The sequence below is a fragment of the Brienomyrus brachyistius genome, unplaced genomic scaffold, assembly GCF_023856365.1.
Source record: "Brienomyrus brachyistius isolate T26 unplaced genomic scaffold, BBRACH_0.4 scaffold54, whole genome shotgun sequence".
In the NCBI taxonomy this organism is placed as follows: Eukaryota; Metazoa; Chordata; class Actinopteri; order Osteoglossiformes; family Mormyridae; genus Brienomyrus; species Brienomyrus brachyistius.
The window spans coordinates 539,854-562,884 of record NW_026042329.1 but is presented as its reverse complement, the minus strand read 5'-3'; the positions used below and the strand labels follow the sequence as shown (position 1 = coordinate 562,884).

At 43.7% G+C, this 23,031-nt stretch overlaps 1 protein-coding gene and 1 long non-coding RNA gene across 2 annotated transcripts in view; both read right to left on the bottom strand.

Annotated features, from left to right (window-relative positions):
* Window positions 1-23,031, bottom strand: part of LOC125724024 (NACHT, LRR and PYD domains-containing protein 12-like) — a 593,671-nt gene that overhangs the window by 54,624 nt on the left and 516,016 nt on the right. The window contains exon 22 of the mRNA XM_049000874.1: window positions 5,406-5,579. Coding sequence (XP_048856831.1) covers window positions 5,406-5,579 — 174 coding nt within the window. The remainder of the gene's footprint in view (window positions 1-5,405; window positions 5,580-23,031) is intronic.
* LOC125724093 (uncharacterized) lies at window positions 13,477-21,326 on the bottom strand. Its single transcript, XR_007387139.1, has 3 exons — window positions 21,241-21,326; window positions 14,747-14,847; window positions 13,477-13,582 (listed from the first exon to the last, which is right to left on the bottom strand). It is a non-coding gene; the product is annotated as an uncharacterized LOC125724093 (long non-coding RNA).

Genomic DNA, 23,031 nt, shown 5'->3' with positions numbered 1-23,031 from the left:
CACCCCTGTTTGACCGATCTACACGAAAATTGGAGGGTATGTCTGGGGTCCAGTCTTACATTAGTGGCTCAAATTTGGTGATGATTGGCCAAAGCATGCCTGAGATATAGCTGTCTGATGAAATGGGTGTGGCACTAGTACGGTCAGGGTGTGGCTGGTGGCCATACCTTTCTGAAAGTTTAAGAGGTCTTTTATAACTATTTATAAGGGCTGATTTCTCCTGATAGTCTCCTGATTTGAATGATACCAGATTTACGCAGGTTGTGTGAAAATCCTAGGATGGGATGGGAAATCCCTGATTTCAGACTTATGTGAAATAGGCAACAACGGAAAGATGGAGAACCAAGTTTTATATGTTGTTTGATTTGGCATAACCTACTGAAATGCCCTGTAAAAAAATTCAATTGTAGGCTTAACAGTTCTGGAGGAATAGGCCCCAGTCTGCCCCCATCTGGCAGACTGGGGGTGTCCTTAGCAGGGTGGGCTGAGGGTAGGAGGACAAATGTACCTTCCAGATTTGTTTTGAATTGGTCATTGTTAAGCCTGTGAAATGCCTGCTTGATTTTGATTGGCTAATGGCGGCCAAAGTTTTAGGACCTATGACTACCATTGTCTGACCTCAGGCTGGGTCCTTGTACACATCTGACAAATTTCACTTGGATAGGCCAAGGCAGTCAGGAGATATTGGCAGTTTTTAGTTGTAGTGCCCCCTATTGATGAAATGTGGCGTGCTTTGTACAGTGTCCCCAGAATGGTGGAAGGAAGTAGGATTTCAAATTTGGTTAAGGTAGGCCAAGGCATGGCCAAGTTATAAGTCACACTAAAACGGGCCAAATTTGGGCATGGTCTGGGCATGGCTAATGGCCGTAGGATAGACAAATGTCAGACATTTTTCAATAACTCTTGATTACCTCAGAGGAATTATTGATTTGACACCTCATTTGTCTGATTTGGTCATATGGGGTAGGACTTTAAGGCAGAAGTAGGATTTGCAAATTATGCAAATTAGCAAAAAAACTAAGTAGGTGGAGCTTAATAGTCCAAATAGCAAGTTGGTAGGGCAGGGCCACCTGCATCAGGGGAAAAATGACTACTGTAGGACTAACGAGTCAGGAGATATCGACCAAAATGTGCTGGGGGCGCTGTAGCTAGCATCTGACAGACTTGGGTCTGACAGTCTGAGTAATGGATAATCCTGAATGCACATCTTCCTACCAAGTCTGGTCAGTCTAGCTCTTACGGTTTAGGCTGCCCATTCAGTTTTAGGGAAGATAATAACAAATCCTAAGGAAAACAACAAGGGTCCATTGCACTACGTGCTTTGGACCCTTAAATATGAAGTAAATCTGGATTCGTAAAAAAGAGAAGTTATGGTTTTTGGTCATTTGAAATCACATACATCAGTGCATCATAGCTGATCAGGCATGCAGTGAAATTAGAATGCTGTCCACATTGGTCTTAGGGAAACATAGAAAGGCTGCAGTCAGAATAACAAATCAACTTCACTGTCCATTCTCGTTCTTCCTAAATTATATGCTCATATTTTAACTTCACAAAATGATTTTATTTTAGAGTATTTTATCAGGTGAATGTTTCATTGTACATTAAATAATGATTATACACGTTAACCATATCTGGCATGTTGTGGTGGGAACGTTAATTGAAGGAATGCAGGACCTCACATGTTGCGACCGAGGGGAAACACGCAGTTACCTCAGGACGGCAGTAATGTGATTTGTTAAAATGTACATATAAGATGAGGAAAGCCCCCCCCCCCCCAATCACCAACATTACATTTGATTACATTTTAATCAGAAACTGTTATTTTACATGTTTGTTCAGCTTGGCGAACCCAGTCATTTATTTTTGTCTAATAAACGTCACACTTCAGACAGAGTAAAAAGGGTTATACTGGTTATAAAGCAGAGATTTTACCTTTTGCCACGGAGAAGCAGCGACATGTGACACTCTGATAAGGTAAAAATGATTCCTCCAGCACACAGTGAGCTATCCCAGCATGCACAGCGACACGGAGGAGTTTGTATAATAAACCCTAAACCCTGGATAGAGGGGTTCAGTGAATGAGGTGGTGAAGCTGTACAGGAGGGTCAGTCCATCAGAGGAGACTCTGTAGAAGGACAGAGTACCAGCCGCCCAGTCCAGATACACTCCTACTCTGCGGGAGCCTGAGGGCTTTATGGGTATGTCAGTCTGGTTATTATTGTGCCGGACAGAGTAACTGTCAGGAGAGCAAAACAGCATCCATGACTTGTCATTGGCTCCAAGCCCACAGTCATCACTCCATCCTTTCCTCCCGATTCCTTTATAAGTCACTCCTATCCAGGCTTCATCTCCATTCCACTCAGCCTCCCAGTAACAGCGACCAGTCAGACTCTCTCTGCATAGAACGTAGCTCCAGCGGTCAAATCTCTCTGGATGATTAGGATATGGCTGCTCTGCCCCCCTTGTCACCTTCCTGTTCCCCTCTGACAGAGACAGGTGTCTGTTTGCTGTGTTGGGATCCAGCGTCAGCTGGCAGGAGTCTGTAGGCAAGAGGAAGAGCGATTAATCCCATGACGAAGCCCAGCATCTCCATCATTATCACTGTACTCCGTCATTATCACTAAACTGTACTCCGGTTTCCCCCCACAGTCCAAAAACATGCTGAGGCTAATTGGAGTTGCTAAATTGTCCATAGCTGTGCATGTGTGTGTGAATGGTGTGTGAGTGTGCGCTGCGATGGGCTGGCCCCCAGGGACGGATTACGGACCGGGCCAGTGGGGCCGCTGCCCAGGGGCCCTTGGGGTGCAGGGGGCCCGTGGGGCCCCTAGCCCAAAACAATTTGCAACGCTTATCAACAATGTATTTTCGTTTCTCTATTTTAGAGGGCCTATATTCTTTGATCCTCTGCCTACAAAGGCCCCAGACCCTATAGGGAGGGCGTTTGGCTGCCAAGGGCCCTTGAATTGTGGTGGTTGTGGTGGTGGTGCTGGTGGTGGTGGGGGGGGGCCCTCGCGAACGTTTTGCCCCGGGGCCCACACAACCCATAATCGGTCCCTGCTGGCCCCCCATCCTATGTTGTTCCCTGCCTCGTGTCCATTGTTTCCAGAAGAGACTCCGGACCCCCTGCGACCCAGTAGGATAAGTGGTTTGGAAAATGGATGGATGGATGGAATTACTATGGTTGGAAATCGCATGCAATCATTTTAGCCAATTCCTCATCAATTGTTTTCTTTTTTACTGGAGTCATAGCTTTTTGCACAAACTGTCTCATAGAGCTCTAGGTTGTAGGTCTATGTGGTTGTGGTGCTGTACTGGATGACGGTGTAGACATTGACAAACTGGCACTTTCAACAGTTGCAGTAGACAAACTGTCACTTTCATTAGTAGCAGGTTCACTTGCTTGTCTTTTTTCTTCCCACTGCACTGATGGATGTACAGTTCTCATGTGCCAATGCAGGTTATTTGTAGAGCCTGTTCGATATGAGATTTTAACCTTGCACGCTCTACACCCTGCCTTTGTATTATCAATGTAATTGAAATGTATCCAAATTTTACTGCGTTTCCTGCAGTCATTCATTTTGTCGCACGCGTCTCCTTCCCTCCTGTTTCTCTGTCTTGTGCGTGTGATTGCTGTATTTGTCTATGGGTGCGTTCGACTTCACGCAGCTATTTACGGCACTGGCTTAAAGCAATACATCATGGTTAGATTTCTTTTTGTCCAACTTCGGCCGGCGCTGCAAAACGTCACCATATCACATGGTACAAAAACTTCACGACAGCAAGACGACTTAAGACTTAAGCAAAAATCGAATGCATCCTGTAGTACCGCCCCTCCCCTTCTTGCTCAGAGCAGGCACGCATCGTGCGGTTGACCAATCCGTGCGGATTGAAAAAAAAATAATGAAAGAAAAAAAGCGGCTCTGACTCCGGCTCACAGGCAGGAGCCGGCTGCGATCGTTCACTTCAAAGAGTCGGCTCCGAGAGCCGTTTCGTTCGCGACCGACACATCACTACAGCAGGAGGGAGGGAGAGGAGGAGAAAAAGAGAGGGAATGTGGTGCGCGAATAGTGGACAAGATGAGTGACAGTTGGAAACGAAGTGGCACTTTGATGCATTTTAATAGCTATGATAACTCAAAGGCAGAATGCAAAATTTGCTAGATGAATCTGTCATTTCGAGCAGGATCCACAAACAACCTTCACAGACACTTAGGAACTGCGCATCCAACAGTTCAGAAGCCGGATCAGCCATCTAAGCTGAGGCACTGTCAAAATGTTACACTGTTAGAAAGGTGATAGGTAGTTGTTATAGTGGATAGATACAACAAAAACTGTAGGATGCTGCTGTTTTGCACGTAGTAATTTTTCAATTTATATTTTTCATTATTTGTTATTTATGTTATTTGATTGTTATTCATAGATCAAAGATAATAACAGATTTTCCACTTATAAAATGTTCAATTCACGTGTAATAGTGTTTCATGTTTTTACATTTAATCTTTTTATACCAACCATAATGTAAAATCATGGTATTTATACAGTATTAAGTAAATTATAAGGTTTAGTACACACATCAATTATGGGTGAAAACAGCACTGAATCTGAAGTGATAAAATAAAGAGTCATTTGGGAGACGGAAGAGCCGACTCACTAAAAAAAGCCAAAATTCCAAAATAGTGCAGACTGAGGAGATGTTCGGTGTCACAGCCAGTTTGGGGAGATTACAGGTGCTGTCTTAGTATTGTCCTATCAAATCTCAAAAAATATTTCATGTATTTTTCCAGACTATTTTTATATGAGAAAGTAGTCATCGTTAAACCCAAACCAGCCCCTTTTTTAAAACATCCACACACACACACACACCATAATAATTATGCAAATGGTATCATAAACTAGTATTAATGGTATTAAGAATAAAAATATGCAAACAGACTTACATTTCTGGACCCCTGGTCTGGTCCTGCACTCTCCACTGTGGTCCACACTATAGCAGAAGCAGAATGACATTGTACTGCTGTATCCATTTATTTAATTGTTGCATTTTCTCCACATACATGAGTCTATAGCAGGACAGACACACATTCTGTACTCACTTCAGTTTCTCCAGTTTACAGCTGGGATCCTCCAGTAGAGCAGAGAGCAGCTTCACTCCTGAGTGTCCTGGGTGATTGTAGCTCAGGTCCAGCTCTCTCAGGTGTGAGGGGTTTGACCTCAGAGCTGAAGCCAGGGAAGAACAGCCTTCTTCTGTGATTCTACAGCCTGACAGCCTACAGAGAGACAGACAATATCTCTCCAATAAATAACACCTCACCATTATGAGTATTACTTTTAAGCAAATGTGACGACTTCAATAAAGATTTAAGTAATTATAGATTACAGTGTGGAATACCCAATAATATTGACCTCAGTATCTCCAGTTTACAGTGTGAATCCCCCAGTCCAGGAGAGAGCAGCTTCACCCCTGAATCCTGCAGGTCATTGTCACTCAGGTCCAGCTCTCTCAGCTGAGAGGAGTTTAATCTGAGAGCTGAAGCCAGGGAAGAACAGCCTTCTTCTGTGACTCTACAGCCTGACAGCCTGCAGAGAGACAGATAATATCTCTCCAATAAATAAAAACACCTCATCACTATGAGTATTACTTTTAAGTAAATGTGACGACTTCAATAAAGATTTTAGTATTTACACATTACAGTGTGGAATACCCAGTAATATTGACCTCAGTATCTCCAGTTTACAGTGTGAATCCGCCAGTCCAGCAGAGAGCAGCTTCACCCCTGAATCCTGCAGGTCATTGTCACTCAAGTCCAGCTCTCTCAGCTGAGAGGAGTTTGATCTGAGAGCTGAAGCCAACACTTCACAGCATGTCTCTGTGAGTCTACAGCTATCCAGCCTGGAAAAGGAAACATGTTAAGATAAAAATGTTTACACCACACACCGATATATAATATAAAATATCAAAATAAACATTTTTAATTTTAAATATAATAAGTGAGGCAGCATATACTTCAAAAGGAACTAGACAATCCTCTGATGTTCCTCATGTTTCCTGGTATGAAGAATACAGTGAATACTTTCAATTCAAAGAAAAAATACCAGTTTATTGGTTCGGGACTGGATCAATGTACTCAGATGAGCAGATTTTGGTACAACAAAGCGTCTCCTGTGAGTTTACTGTGTATTTTCACTATTTGTTGTACATTTTCAGAAGTCATACTTTCCCAAATCCGGTTCTGTATTGTCTTATAGAGCCAGTTTGAATAAGGGCATGAGAGTGAATGTAGGAGCCTAAATATAGTTTATACAAGTTGGAGCAATTAACAAACATGATTTAAAAATGTTAAGATTTATTTGACCTACCTTCTAAGGTTTAAAACTGGGACTTTTAATGTAGTTGTGATGGACACTATTGGGGTACTTTGATTATGATAAGGTGTGCGGGGATAGGGAGTAGGATGAGATGGGATTGGAGCAAAATAGTTTTTTTGACCTTCGGGTAAGATTTGCTGTAGAATTTTCAATATATTTTTCATGGATAAACTCTTTTACATTTGTAATATTGTTTCGAAGACTCTAAGTAAACATTTAAAATTTTCCGAAGCTGTTTTCTGGAATATTTTTGAAGTGGATTTGGACGAGAGAATCTTCAGAGATTCAAGCTAAGCTTCAATAGGAAGCTACAAAGAACCTACAGTGAACATGCTCTAAAATCCATTCATTAACTGGGATATTTAAATATATCAGTAATTTTGTTGTTTCCTTGTCCTAGTCAGAAACAGAAATAGTTTTTACTTGACACTCCCCAGCCGAGACGAACCTGCTGTTTAATGACCTTACAGGGTGAGTTACCCTGAGACTCTGTAATATCTGCATAAGTATTTTTATAAAGCTCTGAGCAGCGCTGGGGCTCAGTGATCAGCACTACAGCCGACCCAGGGGTTCTAGGGTTTTGGGTTCAATTCCTGCCTCTGATATGTGTAAGTATACATGTTTATGTGGGATTTGAATGTCAAGAAGAGCTTAAGTTTTTATAATTATATATTTTTATATGACTTTTTAATTGCTGACACCATGACTGAAATCCTTATTTTCTGTGTTGCTGTACCTGAGAACCTGTTAAATTTCTAAAACACTAATCAGACAATTATCAATCCTGTCAGACAGGGATGAAATAGTGATGCTTTATTCACCCCCCCTGGTAAAATAGTGCTGTGGCCTCTCTGATCTTGCTCTATCTGACACACACATACAGGTCAGAGTGCAGGGTTGGCCAGCATCCAGCCCCCTGAAGCTGGGGGGTAAGGGCCTTGCTCAAGGGCCCAAAACCAGCATCACTCTGCCAGTGAGGTATTTAAACTGGTGAAACTACATACATATATATATATATATATACATACATATATACATACACAAACACGTTTATCCTGCATTGAAATACATTGAAATTATTTTCACAAGAGATTAAAGAAGTATCGTGAATAACATCCATGCTTCTTTTGCAAGAAATATAAGATCACTTACAGAGCTGCCCTAGATTTCATGATCACAGGCAGCAGCCTCTGAAGACCTTCATCTGATCTGATGTATTTCTTCAGATCAAACACATCCAGCTCCTTATCTGACATCAGTAACACAAAGGCCAGAGCTGACCACTGTGCAGGTGAGAGGTCTGCTGCTGAAAGGCTTCCTGAACTCAGGTATCTTTGTACTTCCTCTATTAGAGAATTGTCACCCAGTTCATTCAGACAGTGGAACAGGTTGATGGCCCTTTCTGGAGATAAATCCTCTTGTATTTTCTTCTTGATATATTGAGCTGTTTTCTTACTGTTAGGTGAGCTGGTTCTTGTCTGTGCCAGTAGCCTTTGTAACAGATTCTTACTGGAGTCTGTTGAGAGGCCAAGGAGGAAGCGGAGGTAGAGGTCCAAGTGTCCATTCTTGCTCTTTAATGCCTTATCCACTGCAGTCTTCAGCAGGTCAGCTGATGAGTTTGACAGAAACATGTATAAAGCAGCGAGATACTCCTGGATGCTCAGATGCACAAAGCAGTACACCTTCTCCTGGTACAACCCATACTCCTCTTTAAAGACTTCTGTGCACAATCCAGAGTAAACTGAAGCCTCTGTGACATCAATGCCATTCTCTGTCAGATCTTGCTTATAAAATGTGAGATTGCCTTTCTCAAGGTTATGAAAAGCCAGTTTACCAAGTTTTAAAAGGAATTTCTTCGCAAATTTGGTGCTTTCCTTAAGCTTGATTTTATGTTTTTCCATATACTTGTCATTTTTTAAGCTTGCCTGAAAGATCAGGAAGTGTGTGTACATTTCAGTCAGAGTCCTTGGAATTTCTCCATTGTCAGACTCACTAAAAAGATTCTCAAGAACAGTGGCTGAAATCCAGCAGAACACAGGTATGTGGCACATGATGAAGAGGCTCCTTGATGATTTCACATGTGTGATAATCCTGCTAGCCAGGTTCTGATCACTAAATCTCTTCCTGAAATACTCCTCCTTCTGGGCATCACTGAACCCTCGTATCTCTGTTACCTGGTGGACACACTCAGAAGGTATCTGATTGCCTGCTGCTGGCCGGGAGGTTATCCAGAGGAGAGCGGATGGAAGCAGATTCCCCTTAATGAGGTTAGTCAACAGCACATCCAGTGATGTTTTCTTTGTTACATCAAACCAGCTCTCATTGTTCTGAAAATCTAGAGGAAGGCGACACTCATCCAGACCATCAAAGATCAACAAAACTTTGTACCTATACAGCTCAGTGGATTCAAGTGATTTCAGTTCTGGGACAAAGTGGTGAAGCAGATCATTCAGACTGTATTCATCCTTAATCAAATTCAGGTCCCGGAAAGGAAGAGTAAATATGAAGTGAATGTCCTGGTTTGCTTCTCCTTCTGCCCAGTCAAGAATAACTTTCTGCACAGAGACTGTTTTCCCGATACCTGCGACCCCTTTAGTGAGTACAGTTCTGATAGGTGTCACACGCCCTTGTAAGGGTTTAAATATATCATTGCACTTGACTGTAGTATCTTCTGTTCCCCTTTTCTTGGATGCTGTTTCAATCTGCCTCACTTCATGTTCATCATTGACTCCTCCAGCTCCCCCTTCAGTTATGTAGAGTTCTGTGTAAATCTCTTTGAGAAGTGTTGGCTGTCCTTCCTTAGCTTTCCCTTCAAATACACACTCAAATTTCTTCTTCAGATTATATTTGTTTCTGCGCTGATACTGCGACAGAAGATGCCCTGAAATTAAATGAGAGCTTTTCAAAAAACTTTTTTTACTCATTTAAGCCAAATTAAATCAACTTAAATAAATGATAAACTGAAATATAATGCACATTTTTTCATAAACTGTTTCTCTGTGGCAAATCAAACAGACACTGAATGAGGTACAGCTCTTACTCTTCTCCAGTATCTCAGCGAGATCATTTTCTTCCATGGTCCTCAGGATGTACAGTGTGATCTTCAGAGCTCCCTCTCTACCACAGGTCTTCTGCATCTTACCATCACTCTCCAGGTCATTGTCCTCCTCCTGCTGAGGCTCAGAGCATTCTGGGTCATTCTCATCCAGGTACCTTTTGAATTTCATCAGCTCATCCTTCAGAAACGTTTGAGCTTTTTTCTCCAGTAACTGATATGAACAGGTACAGTTTAATTATTATCACTCCTGGCACCGTAAACTTTTATAATTTCACTAGTGAATTAATTGTAAATATCATTCCTTTGACAGGATGAACTACTTATTATACGTCTGTAGTAGATGCTTGTCAATCTAGATAAAATTTTAGAAAATATACTTCAGTAATAAATGCACCTTGAAGATGGATGATAAGTCTCCTTTATGCGGATGTGAATTACATCTATTCACGCGGTCCCTGTGAATAAAACACAAATATCCATCCATTAATCCATCCATCCTCCAGCCACTTATCCCAGTTTGGGGGTGGGATGGGGAGGTCTATTTTAGACAGCAGAAGGCCTAGGATACGGGTTCACCCTAGGGGGGGGGGATTCTAGTCCATCACAGGGCAGAGACACACAGAGGTTGTCATATCCATACATCCATCCATTTTCCAAACCGCTTATCCTCCTGGGTCGCGGGGGATCCGGAGCCTATCCCGGAAGCAATGGGCACGAGGCAGGGAACAACCCAGGATTGGGGGCCAGCCCATCACAGGGCACACTCACACAACATTCACTCACACATGCACACCTACGGGCAATTTAGTAACTCCAATTAGCCGCAGCATGTTTTTGGACTGTGGGGGGAAACCGGAGTACCCTGGAGGAAACCCCACGACGACATGGGGAGAACATGCAAACTCCACAAACATGTAACCCAGGCGGAGACTTGAACCCGGGTCCCAGAGGTGTGAGGTAACAGTGCTAACCACTGCACCACCATGCCACCCCCAGGTTGTCATATGTCATGGGGAATTTAGAAAGTAGCCTAAACATGTGTTTTTGGACGGCAGGAGGAAACCCATGTGGTAGAGGGAGAGCATGCAGCTGCAGACAGGTGGGATTACACCAAAGATCGGCTCTTAGCCCTGTCTTGTTTGTAATGGTGATGGACAGGCTGAGGAATGTGATCAGACAGGAGACCCCATGGACTATGATTGTCGTGCCCGGTTCGTCTGATCCTCGTGTGTGCCACGCCCCCTGATTATCCACGTGTGCTTCCCCAATCATGCCCAGCTGTGCCCTGTTGTTTTGCCCTGTCTTTTCTATATCAATCCATGTCTTGCCCTGTCTGATGTCCGTCATTGATGTTAGTCATGTTGTGATGTCCTGTGTACCCGGTCTCCCCAATAAATCCCCAGTTTTCTCCGCCTTTTGCCTGCCTGCTTCGTCCTTCCCTGCCTCCTTCCTACCAGCCTGCCCGTCCTTACCCGTAGCTCATGACAGAATGACGGACCATATATAAGAAACCCTGCAGCAGACCGAGGACCAGCATCTCGGTAGCACTGGATTTGGCCAGCAAGAGGGGCGATCTCTTTGTAGAGATGTCCCCACCTGAGGGCATGCACTGACTAGGAGAGGTGCGCACGAACCTCCAGGGGCTGATCCAGCGGATAACAGAACGGAGGTTCTAGCTGGTCACACCGTGCATTGCAGAGGTCCCGTCGGACATGGCGCAGCCCACCACCACCGTGAACCGAAGGAAGAGGAGGAGAAAGCCGGCGATCGCCCCGACGAACTTCTTGGGGGCATGCGCACTCGTCCCCACTTCTCTCCCTGCCAGTGATCGGAAAGACTCCCCGATCAATCTGGAAGTCACCACCGCCATTTCCTTGGAACGCATCTAGCAGCCGCGGAGCTACCGCCGCCCTTTAAGCGGTACCACTTCCGGGTGGCGCGGCTGGCTAACAAAGGGATCAGCGCTATAAGGGACGCTATTCTGCGTATCCCCAGGTCTTTTAAAGGGGCAGCGCCTGTCCCTACGGTGCCTGTTCCTCCTTTCCCGCCGGCGCCTGTCCCACCTGCGCATGACCTGCCTGTCTTCAGCTTCGCCCGAGGCGCTGCCTCCACCTCTGCCTCCGCTCGCAGCTACACCCGAGGCCCCTCTGCCTCCGCCGCCTGCAGCCCCTGCTGCTACATCCGAGATCCCTCAGTCTCTGCCCGTGTCTGTGATTGCAACCCCTGTGGCTCCAGTCCCTGAGGAGGTCCTGGACAATCCGACTATTGCTCCTCCCTCCTTGGAGGAGGAGGAGCTTGAATGGGACCCCTCGGGGACCTCCCTAGTAACTCCGCTTCCCTCGCCCCAATGATGTCAATCCCAACCTAACCCTCATATGTCTGTGTCCCGGAAGGGGAGAGGACACAGGCGCAGGGTTAGGGTCCCACCAGCCCTGCCCCCTGGCTCGCCCTTGCTCCCCTTGGCTAGGGCTCGGGGGCGGCCTACTGATCCTAAGGCTCCGGGTCAGCGGTCACCTGCAGGTCCCCCTCTGACACATCGTCGCCTAGCCTCCAATGCCACGTCGGTCGCCTGCGGGTCCCCCCACTCCGGCGCGTCAGCGGACGTGGCCTTGGCTGGCTGCGGCTTTACTATCGCCTGCTGCGGCTCCCCCTCCCTCCTTGCCTTTGCCGGTGTCCCCGCCAGCTTCCTTGTCACCTCCCCTGGTGCCCCCTCTGACTCCCTCCTCGTCCCCTTCGCCTGTCCCTCGCCCTGCCTCCTCAGCCCCTCCGAGGTCCCCTCCTGCTCCAGCCTCCCGGTCGCCTGCAACCCCTCTGGCTGCTGCCTGTCGCCCACTATGGCTTCCTCGGGCTCCCCTTTCAGCCCAGGCCTTTCCAGTCTCTCTGTTCCTCCTGTGTCCTCCTTGTCCCTCTGTTCCTCCAGTCTCTGCTCCTCATCCCCCTGTGTTCCCTCTGTTCACTCCTGGCCCTTTCATTCTGCCTGTTCCCTCCGTGTCTCCTTTCTTGATCTGTCTGTCGGTGTTTCCTGTCCTTTGTCAGGTCCTGTCCTACTTCCTGTGCCGGTTCTGTTCCCTGTGCCCCGGTACTGATCTTGTTCCTGTCTGTGCTTCCCCAATCATGCCCAGCTGTGCCTTGTTGTTTTGCCCTGTTTTTTCTATATCAGTCCACGTCTTGCCCTGTCTGATGTCCGTCATTGATGTTAGTAGCGTTGAGATGTCTCGTGTACCCGGTCTCCCCAATAAATCCCCAGTTTTCCCTACCTTTTACCTGCCTGCTTCATCCTCCCCTGTCTCCTGCCTGCCAGTCTGCCCATTCTTACCCACAGCTCATGACTATGATGTTCACAAATAACATTGTGATCTGTAGTGAGAGGAGGGAGCAGATTGAGAGGAGCCTGGAGAGGTGGAGGGATGCAATGATGAGAAGGGGAATGAGAGTCAATAGGAGCAAGATGAAGCGCATGTGCATAAATGAGAGGGAGGGTGGAGGAATGGAGCGGTGGCCAGGAGCAGTGAAGGTGGATGAGATTAGTTACTTGGGGTGAACGGTCCAAAGTAATGGAGAGTGCAATAAAAAAGTGAAGAGGATACAGGCAGGGAGGAGTGGGTGGGGAAGAGTGATAGGAGTGATGTGTGACAGAAGCGTATCTGCAGGGGGGTGTCTTGTGTTTGTTTACATGTATATTTACCTTTGATCTGTAGGAAAAGGTTTCTCTCTGAAGTAGACTTTGGGGTCCATTGACCTGTCACTCTTCGTGGAAACACAGCTGGGTGCAGGTGAGCCTGCTCTCTCCATCAGGACACTGTGGGCAGTGCGTGGAAAAAACCTCATTATATAAATATAATCCATATAATGTGGACAGGGTCACATTGAAGGTGGATGAGATTAGATACTTGGGGTCAACTGTCCAAAGTAATGGAGAGTGCAATAAAAAAGTGAAGAGGATACAGGCAGGGGGGAGTGGGTGGGGAAGGGTGATAGGAGTGATGTGTGACAGAATCTGCAGGGGGGTGTCTTGTGTTTGTTTACATACGTGTATATTTACCTTTGATTTGTAGGAAAAGGTTTCTCTCTGAAGTAGATTTTGGGGTCCATTGACCAGTCACTCTTCATGGAAACACAGCTGGGTACAGGTGAGCCTGCTCTCTCCATCAGGACACTGTGGACATTCAGAAGAACAATCCTCATTATTTAAACATAATTCATATAATTCACATTAAATTTTCAGTTGTTTAACCTTCTGCTCTGCCTTTGTGTACTTTTATATGTCATATAACTCACGATGCAAACAGGCTTGCTTACAGCGAGCTTTAATATGAAATAGTCTGACCTAAAAATAAGATTCCAATATGAAAGGTATAGTATCATTGTCACAATCTCAGTTGCTGGACTTGGCTGTTGTTGCTTTTAATTCCTGTTTATCGATGTATTTGTTTATATATTTTTTTACTTCATTATTTGTGACCATTTCTGATAGGATGGATGATCTATTTGTTGTCTCTCGTGTAAAAGAACTGGCTGACTAGAAGAAAAAGGAGGAGAAGGTGTTGAGGTCTTTTTATTAATCTACACGTATTAACATGTTCCACACTGATCCAGCCCTGGCTAGGATCCCTTTCTGCTTTTATATTATGGCCTGACTATAGACCCAAAGAGACATTCATGCTAGTGGGCTGTAACAATCGTTTTACCATAAATCACATGTTCTTCACAACACGACCCTGACAGTGTTCCTGTCTTATTCGGCTGTTACTCCTATGATCACTGCTATTTATAATTGATTAGACTTAAATACTCAATGCCACATTTTTGAGAATATGTATTTTTGAAAAATACTGTCATTTCAGCTGGGAAATGCAAACCTAGATGCTGTAAGAACGACAACAGTGTATCCATAAGTGGGAACACCATAAAATTAAGCTCAAATGGGATTCCCCACAATAAATTTCACAGGGCTGCCCATGATAAGTTTTGTGAAACGACCACCAGACTCCTACTGTAAAAAAACACTCCTACTTTGTAAAAATATAACCCCCCATTTTATAATATTCATAAAATCATCTTGCACCCGCAAGATGTCTTGAAAGATTGATGCAGCAGCTCTAGGTGGCAGTAGAGCACAATGTACAGGGAATACAATTAAATGCAAGTTTTTAAAGGAAACTACATTTAATGAATGATAATCATGAATCATCTACTCTACAGACCTGAATCACGACTCTCAAGGAAATTTATTAAGTTAAAACTGATTCTTTCAAAAATGCTGGAAATATGTTTTAATTTATATCTGTAAAGCAGTACAAACACACAGGTTCTGTCTTACCTCTCAGGTCTCTTTGTTTTACACTCCACAGGGGGGGTCATTTCAGAAGCAGCTCCCTCCATTTTTGTGCCGATCCAGACCAGATGACTCCTGCTGGGCTTCTGTGGAAATGAAATTGCTGCCCTGAAATTGCACCAAACTGTGAACCCAAAACTGAGGTTTGTACCGAACCATAAGTTCTGTGTACCGTTACACGGCTGTTAAATATACAGTGTAAATATACTTAATGTAAATCCTGTATTGGACATATGATCACATAGCTTAGGCTAATGTAACCTGCATGGCCACATTACTGCTTTGCACTGGCTGGTCTAGGAAGGTCACACTGTAGATTGTCAGCGGCTGGTTAGTTATTATTCTTCATTATAGTTACATCTACATCACAATGACCAAGCAGTAGCAGCACTATGGTTTGTAATACTTGGTTTATGTTGGCCTCAGCTGGGGCCCCGAATAAGTTGGGTCATCCTGCCCCCCCCCCCCCCCCAGAGACGCACCTGCTAGTATTCAACACTTTGCAGTGAATTTGCACATGGGGTCTCCATTCTGTTACTCTGACATGTTTCATATGTAGTATTACACTTACTAAAGTAATTGAGGGCTGAATTTCAGGGATTTTGTGACATAGGTGATTAAGAACATAAGAACTATACAAACGAGAGGAGGCCATTCAGCCCATCAAGCTCGCTTGGGGAGAACTAAACTAATAGCTCAGAGTCATTAAAATCTTATCTAGCTCTGATTTAAAGGAACCCAAGGATTCAGCTTGCACTACATTATCAGGAAGGCTATTCCATACTCTGACTACACGCTGTGTAAAGAAGTGCTTCCTTAAATCCAGCTTGAAATGTTCTCCCGCTAATTTCCACCTTTGGCCACGAGTTCGTGTATTTAAACTAATGCTGAAGTAACTATTTGGTTGAACAGCATCCAAACCTGTTAGAATCTTATATACCTGGATCATGTCCCCCCTCAGTCTCCTTTGCTTGAGACTGAACAGATTTAGCTCAAGTAACCGTTCCTCGTATGACATTCCTCTAAGACCAGGAATCATCTTTGTGGCCCTACGCTGCACCTTTTCTAAGGCCACAATGTCCTTTTTAAGATATGGTGACCAAACCTGCACACAATATTCTAGGTGAGGTTTCACCAAGGAATTGTATAATCTTAGCATTACCTCCCTTGACTTAAACTCCACACACCTGGAGATATACCCCAACATCCTATTGGTCTTTTTTATTGCTTCCCCACACTGGCGAGAATGGGACATGGAAGCATCAACATACACACCAAGGTCTTTCTCATGAATGGCTACCTTTATTTCAGTGGGACTCATAAAAGACCTGTACTTTATATTTCTGCTCCCTAGATGGAGTACCTTACATTTACTGACGTTAAATTTCATCTGCCAGGTATCGGCCCAGTCACTAATTAAATCAAGATCCCGCTGTAGCTGCTGAGCCGCTAATTCAGTATCTGCTACACCACCCACCTTGGTGTCATCTGCAAATTTCACCAGTTTACTGTATATATTGGAATCCATATCATTTATGTAAATTAGGAACAATAGTGGTTATCTTATACAAGAATAATCATGAGAACTCCGTGATGAGTTGGTGCCTCATCCTGGGTTATTCCCTGCCTTGTTCCTGTAGCTTCCAGAGAGCATATTGTTAGTGTGAGTCCTGCTGGTGCACCAGTGACCAGAACAGCGAGTTTTTGTGGTGTATTAAGAGCCACGGTATCCAGGGTAATGTAAGCATACCACCATGAAGGATGGACCACATCCAACAGGTGTAACTATAGACGCAAGTGGAAGCTGTCTGATAGGGCGGTCCAAGCACTAACCCAGATTGTCTCCATAAAACATGAAACCACAGCTGCCCAACTCACTGCAGAATTAAATGTGAACCTCAACTCTCCTGTTTCCACCAAAACTGTTCATCGGGAGCTCCACATAATCAATATTCATGGTCAGGCTGTTGTAGCCAAACCTTTGGTCACTCGTGCCAATGCCAAACGTCCGTTTCAATGGCGCCAGCAAATCTTGGGCTGTGGACAATGTGAAACATGTGTTGTTTTCTGATGAGTTCACCTTCCCTGTCTTTGCTACAGTTAAGGTGTGGAAAAGCCCCAAAGAGGTTCAGCACCCGGACTGTTGTGTACCCAGAGTGCAGCATGGGGGTGGATCAGTGATGATCTGGACTGCAATATCATGGCATTTCCTAAGCCCAGGACTTGTTTTAGCTAGATGTGTGTGTCACTGCAAAGGATGACCAAACCATTCTGGAGGAAAATGCTCACCCAATGGTTGAATCATTGTACCCTGAAGGTGGTGCCATGTATCAGGATGATAATGTACCAACACACACAGAAATACTGGTGACAGAGTGCTTTGATGAACATGAAAATGAAGCTGAACATCTCCCATGGGCTGTGCAGTTACCAGAAATGTTTTCCTCCACCAGCATTACGTGGCCACTGTTCTGCAAGACAAATGGCTCAAAATCCCAAAAAGTGCAGGGCTTGTATTTGTCTTTCCCAAGACGAACTGATGCTGTACTGGCTGCAAAATGAGGTCCTACACCATGCTAATATATTATTGTGGTCTTAGATTTTGTTATTCAGACAAATGGACAGACACATTGCCTTTGGATTGCAACTGTTCCTGTGTTTGTGTTTGGAGTTTTAATAATAAAACAATAAAAAAAAAAAAAACAATTCTGTTTTCCCTGCTCTACCAAAATTGCACCAAACCGTGAACCCAAACCGAGGTTTGCACTGAAATTTTATTCCATTGCACAATTTTTACTCTATTAATTTCCCCCACATTTCTATGCAACTTCAAAGTTATTACCGGTGCTTGTGGACAACCAATCAGCAAGATAATCGCCTGGTTCCTGGTTCCGGAAAGAAGACCCTGTGGTGGGAAAGTTCACAAAATGTAGAGATACACGATATATCGGTTCATAGGTCGATTATGGCTTGGCCCACAGGGTCTGACCACAGGGGCCCCTGGGCCTTAGGGGGACCTCGTGTGAAGACTCCCACCTTGTGAAGGCAGCTCATGGCCATTTTCAGTTGAAGATGTCTGGCATTTTCCATTGTAAAGTATGTGAGCTGTATCTGACCTATACCCCTGCTGACTTGGCCCTGCTTACTAGCACAGCCTAAAAACTGACCAAACCTGTCTGGTTACGTCATCAGTATCTGATTGGTGGAAATGTACAGAGACAAGAAAGAACCAGTGATCTACAGTGACATGCATGGATTATCTGAAGGAATAAAGGGTATATTCTATATATATTTCATTATTAGAAGTATCGCACATCACGATGTATATATACATTCCTGAAAATTTGGAACTTAATTTCTAACCTCTTACTTAGAAAAGTAATATAGAAGAACTGAATGTAATGGATTCATAATGGAAATCTATGCAAGCTAATGCTAATTCTGCTAGCATTTGATGCTAACATAAAACAGTAATTCTCACAGGGCGCTTTCACACCACAGGAATGGTTTATTTTTTAGGAACCAGAAACTTTAGTCATGTTCACAACACAGAAACTCCACCAGATTGTAATTCATTGGAGTCGGTTCTGGAACCTCTTTTAAGTCTCATTCTGAAGTTCCATGACCCTGAATAGGAAAAGTGATTACAGATGGATGGATGGATGGATGGATGGATGGATGGATGGATATTCTGCAGTAGGTACTTTTCATTGGAACACTGGGTTGAGCTCATAGCAATAACTTGCTGATTGTTTGACCACAAGCTCTGGAACTGAACTGGAAGTTATGCAGAAATGCTGGGAAAAGAGATAAAAGCACTGGAGCAAAAACTGAGCAGATGGAATTATTTTTGTACCTTAAATTACATTTAATCCATGAATGAAAACCATTTTGCTTTTGCATATTTCTGCATTGGAAGGTAGATCAATAATGAACATACTTTTGTCTCCGGTGCCATTCTTTGGAAAACAAAAGATCAATCTGCTGGCCAGACTTGGTGAAATCTGCTGGACATTGTGTCCCATTTTGATCGTCATCAATCCCCCAATAACTAACAAATAACAAGGTGTTTATTCTCCATTGTTCTGGGGTGGTGGTGTAGTTTTGTATGAAATTATTAGCCTACAACTTTTTTTGCATCTACTATGCTTATTTAACATGAAGGTCCCAGGTCCTGTTGTGCAGTGTGAAAGTGACACCCGGAAGTGGCCCCAAGCTACAAAAGTCCCTGGTAGAGATAGCCCGGGACCATTCTAACCAGGAACCATGTTGCAGAACTCTGGTGTGAAAATGCCCACGGACAGAGGAGGGTAAATTAGCACAAAGTAAATCATGATGGACACAGTGTGAACAGCAGACAAGTGTCACTTTGTTCTCCAAACCTGGCAATGCCTTTACCGAGCCAGTGGAAAATTAAAGCGAGCTGGAACCGCACAGTATTAATGTTCTCTATGTAGAATGACTCGGTATGGCATGGTTCCTGTATGGAAGTGGAAATGTACCTTTAGATCCTACGCAGTTTTGGCCAGCTGTGGTTTTGGGGCCCTTCAATTACCTAGGGGGGCCTCGACGCTGTCCCCCATGGCAACCATCAGCACCCGTTTTTGTACGAAATCCTCCAATAACTGTGTAGTGCTTTTTGTTAGCATCTTAGTACACAGGTTAATGGTAACTGTGGGTTTTGGGGTCTCAGGGCCCTGTTAATTACCATGATGTTCCGAAGCTCTGTTCCCTGTTTGTAAAGGCAGTCAGCAATCATTTTATTTTCAGATAAAATACAGCGGGGGGGTTGAAAGGCTTGTGCCCAGGGGCCTGTGATTTCTTAATCCGCCAGTGATATACTGATATTTAAGCTTTATCAGTATTCACAGTTAGCAGCAGTACTAGAGCTAAAGAAACAATTACTAAAATAATTCAGATGATTGAATTGGATGATCAGTAATTTGGAGGAAGAGGTGGAGGAAGTGGTACAAACCTATTGACATGTTTATAATTCAGTAGTAAATCTGGCCTGTAGGTCGACCTTTCATGTTCCACACAATAATAAATGATGTAACATTATTCCAATAATCTGCACCGACAAGTTAAGCAAGATTCTCAGCCATCCGACGCCCTGGGTTTACTGGAAGGAACATTCACCATGACATCACAACTGACAGCAAGGAAACAGTACAAAAATTTCATTCAACCGAGACTCAGAGATTCAACTACAAGTAGGTAGTAAACAGGTACATGGGGGATGGGGGGTGTCCTGCCATTTAGCCTGAATGATTGAACTGAAAGTGCCTCCCTTCTGAGGTCCTGACTGCTCCTTTCCAATCATCAAATAAAAAAATCACCCACCCATTGAATTTTGTTGATTGCATTGAATAAGTAAAGTTAACATTTGATACTTTAACATTAAAGACATTATTTCACTTCAGATCCACCATGAGTGTATTTTTAATGCTGCTTCTATTAATTTATATACAGGTATAAAAATTAAGGTATGAGACCTGGAATTTCTACTGTATTTTCTGCCTTGATCTTTTACTCTCACACATAAGCCCACACATTATCAAAACCTGCTTTACAATAAGTTTTATTTTTAGATTAGACAAAGACATCTGCTGAACCAATCTATGTTGTTTTAACTGTCTTGCTGAGAGAAAAAAAACACAAAATAATATTTTGCGCTTTGGGGTTGAGGTTCGTTGTTTTTATTGGCCTACCTGAATCGTACTTTTTTTTGGCAAAAATACACAGTGATCTGTGTGAGCTACAAGATAGAATTTATTTATCTAATTATCCTACATAGCTGATAGTTATACATTTTATAGTCAGGCACGTAGCTGTAATACAGGCTTGAACATCCGTACCTGCCGAGGAATTTGTTTGAGAAATATGCCGATCAGACACCAGTTTTGTCAAATGTCACGAGACAAACAAGGAACCTCACCCCTGAAAATAAGCCCAACATAAGCCAGCTGTCAAAGTAAGATGGAGAAATCAAGCCCAATACACACGACCACATGGATCACAGTCAGCCCTGTTTGCCATATTATGTGTACATATAACATACATACAACAGTAACTCCAGTAACCGCAATACTGCAGACCTGCTTCTAAAGTCTTAATTTATCATCGTCTTTAGTTAGTGTGACAGTAAATGACTCCTTATGGCCATGAACATAATATGGCTCTTTGTAGCACATTTTGCACAAATTATTGGACACTGAATTCATTAATATCCCAACACAAAGAAAATATTTGAGAGATGCAAAATCTGCCGTAAGGGGCTGAGTGCAGTGCTTTTCAAACCAGTCATGGGGACAGACTGCGTTTCTGCTCCCTCTCAGCTCCCCATCACACCTGTACCAGGTAATAATCTAGCTTCCCCATAGTACCTGTAACATTAAATCACCGGCGCCGCCACTGTATATAAGTGTGTCATACATGCGTATTTTATTATTTATTGTATCTTTTAAATATAATCTTACCTTGAAATACAAAATGTCTTTATTATTCCAGAATCTTATCCGTGTTTCTTGACAAAACGGAGACTCCAGTATATATGCAATTGTTTTAAAATACTTTCACTTTTATTTACACACAGCAGTAAATAATCACCTTCATGCCAAACGCGGGAGCGGTTTAACCAGAAATAGACACTGACTCAGTGGCCCGGCGTATGGATTTTTGAGGATATTATCCGCACTTAATAACACACGTCACATAATAACAAGTAACAATAAGAGAAAGGGGACAAGCTCCTGCCGCCAGCTAATTCTGTCATGACGCACATTATACGTTCTATTTGTACGTATAAAACGCGGTACTGCAGTGACACTTAAATCATTAACATACTTAAATCATAAAGGGCATTATCTTAATAACGATTCACTTATTCACATTTATCGTCGTCATACGGCTGCTTTAAACAGATCCCTACTTCGGTTTCCATTACTTTTTTGTTTGTGCAGGATTACAGGCGGTTTTAAATTATTACATTTTCTATTGCGAATCAGTGCAGAAGGGTTTTAACACAGTAGACGCTAGAAGTCGCGGGAAGCATAAAGTTGCTTAATATCCTGAAGTAACATCCTTGGAAAACTAAATATCTCTCACGCTTAGCTGGTCTTACATACATTCTGTTGCCAAATGCATTTGACAGTAATCCAGAGCTGCCTCACCCTCTCCTGTTATATGCAGGACCAGTGACATCAGTGTGTATCACTGAAGGGGCAGTAATATGTTGTCTGTCTTGCTCGTACCCACGGACATCATGTCCCATCTACACACGGCAAAAAAGCTCTCACTAAAACAGCACACACTATTTAACCAAAGTACAGGTTAATTACAGGGCAGCCCCACCACCAAAATTCAGTCATATTACAGACATACTATATGGCCAACTTTAATGTATGAAGTTGTCTATTGGCAAATTTTATAAGAAGCACATTAATTAATGATCTCTATGTCAGATTCACATGGGGAAAAATACATACTTGGACACTGAACAGCCCAGACATTCACATAAACAACCTGAATGGAATTATAACATTCAGTGGGTTCAGAAAGTGTCATGTTCCACAGGGAGGAGCAAACCAATTACACTGCAGTCAGTGCTTTCACCTGTTCGGTCCACTTTAAACCCTCTTCACCCTCACACTCAGTGTGAAGCTGTGTTCTCCTCCATTAGCCATACTGACTGGTTGACCTTTACCTTACCTCACCTCATTTCGCTCTGATGCTCAATATGGCCGGAAGGCTCCGGATCGTGTCGTGCTTCTTCCATGTCTAAATTATTGAGGCCGCTGTAGGACACTTAGAGCCTTAGACATCATTTTCTGTCATTTTTTATATTTTGTGTTTTTGTTTTCTGTGTGTGTTTGAGGGAGAAACTTACTGGACGCAGAAATACATGGAAAATTGTAAAGGAAAGGAGATTGATGGCTGATCCCTCTAGCTGCTGTGTGTGGAAAGCATCCCTGACCGTATGGAGAGGCAGCGGGACCCCCTGGGGGAGACGCTGGAGGCCCCCCCTCCCATAGAGACACCCGCCATCCTGGACCTCATACAGCACAGACTGGCAGGGCAGCTCACAGCCACCTCCTCCTCTGTCCCCCAGCAGCACTTCCAGAGCAGCCAGCCAGCTGGGCACCTTTCCAATGTTTTATCCTTCTGTTCCTGGGTTTGGCTGAAGCTGCCCCATTGCTTTCAGCCTAGATTCGATATTTTAACTTTCTGTTGGTGAATTAATAATCACTGTGAACCTGGTCACCCGATGG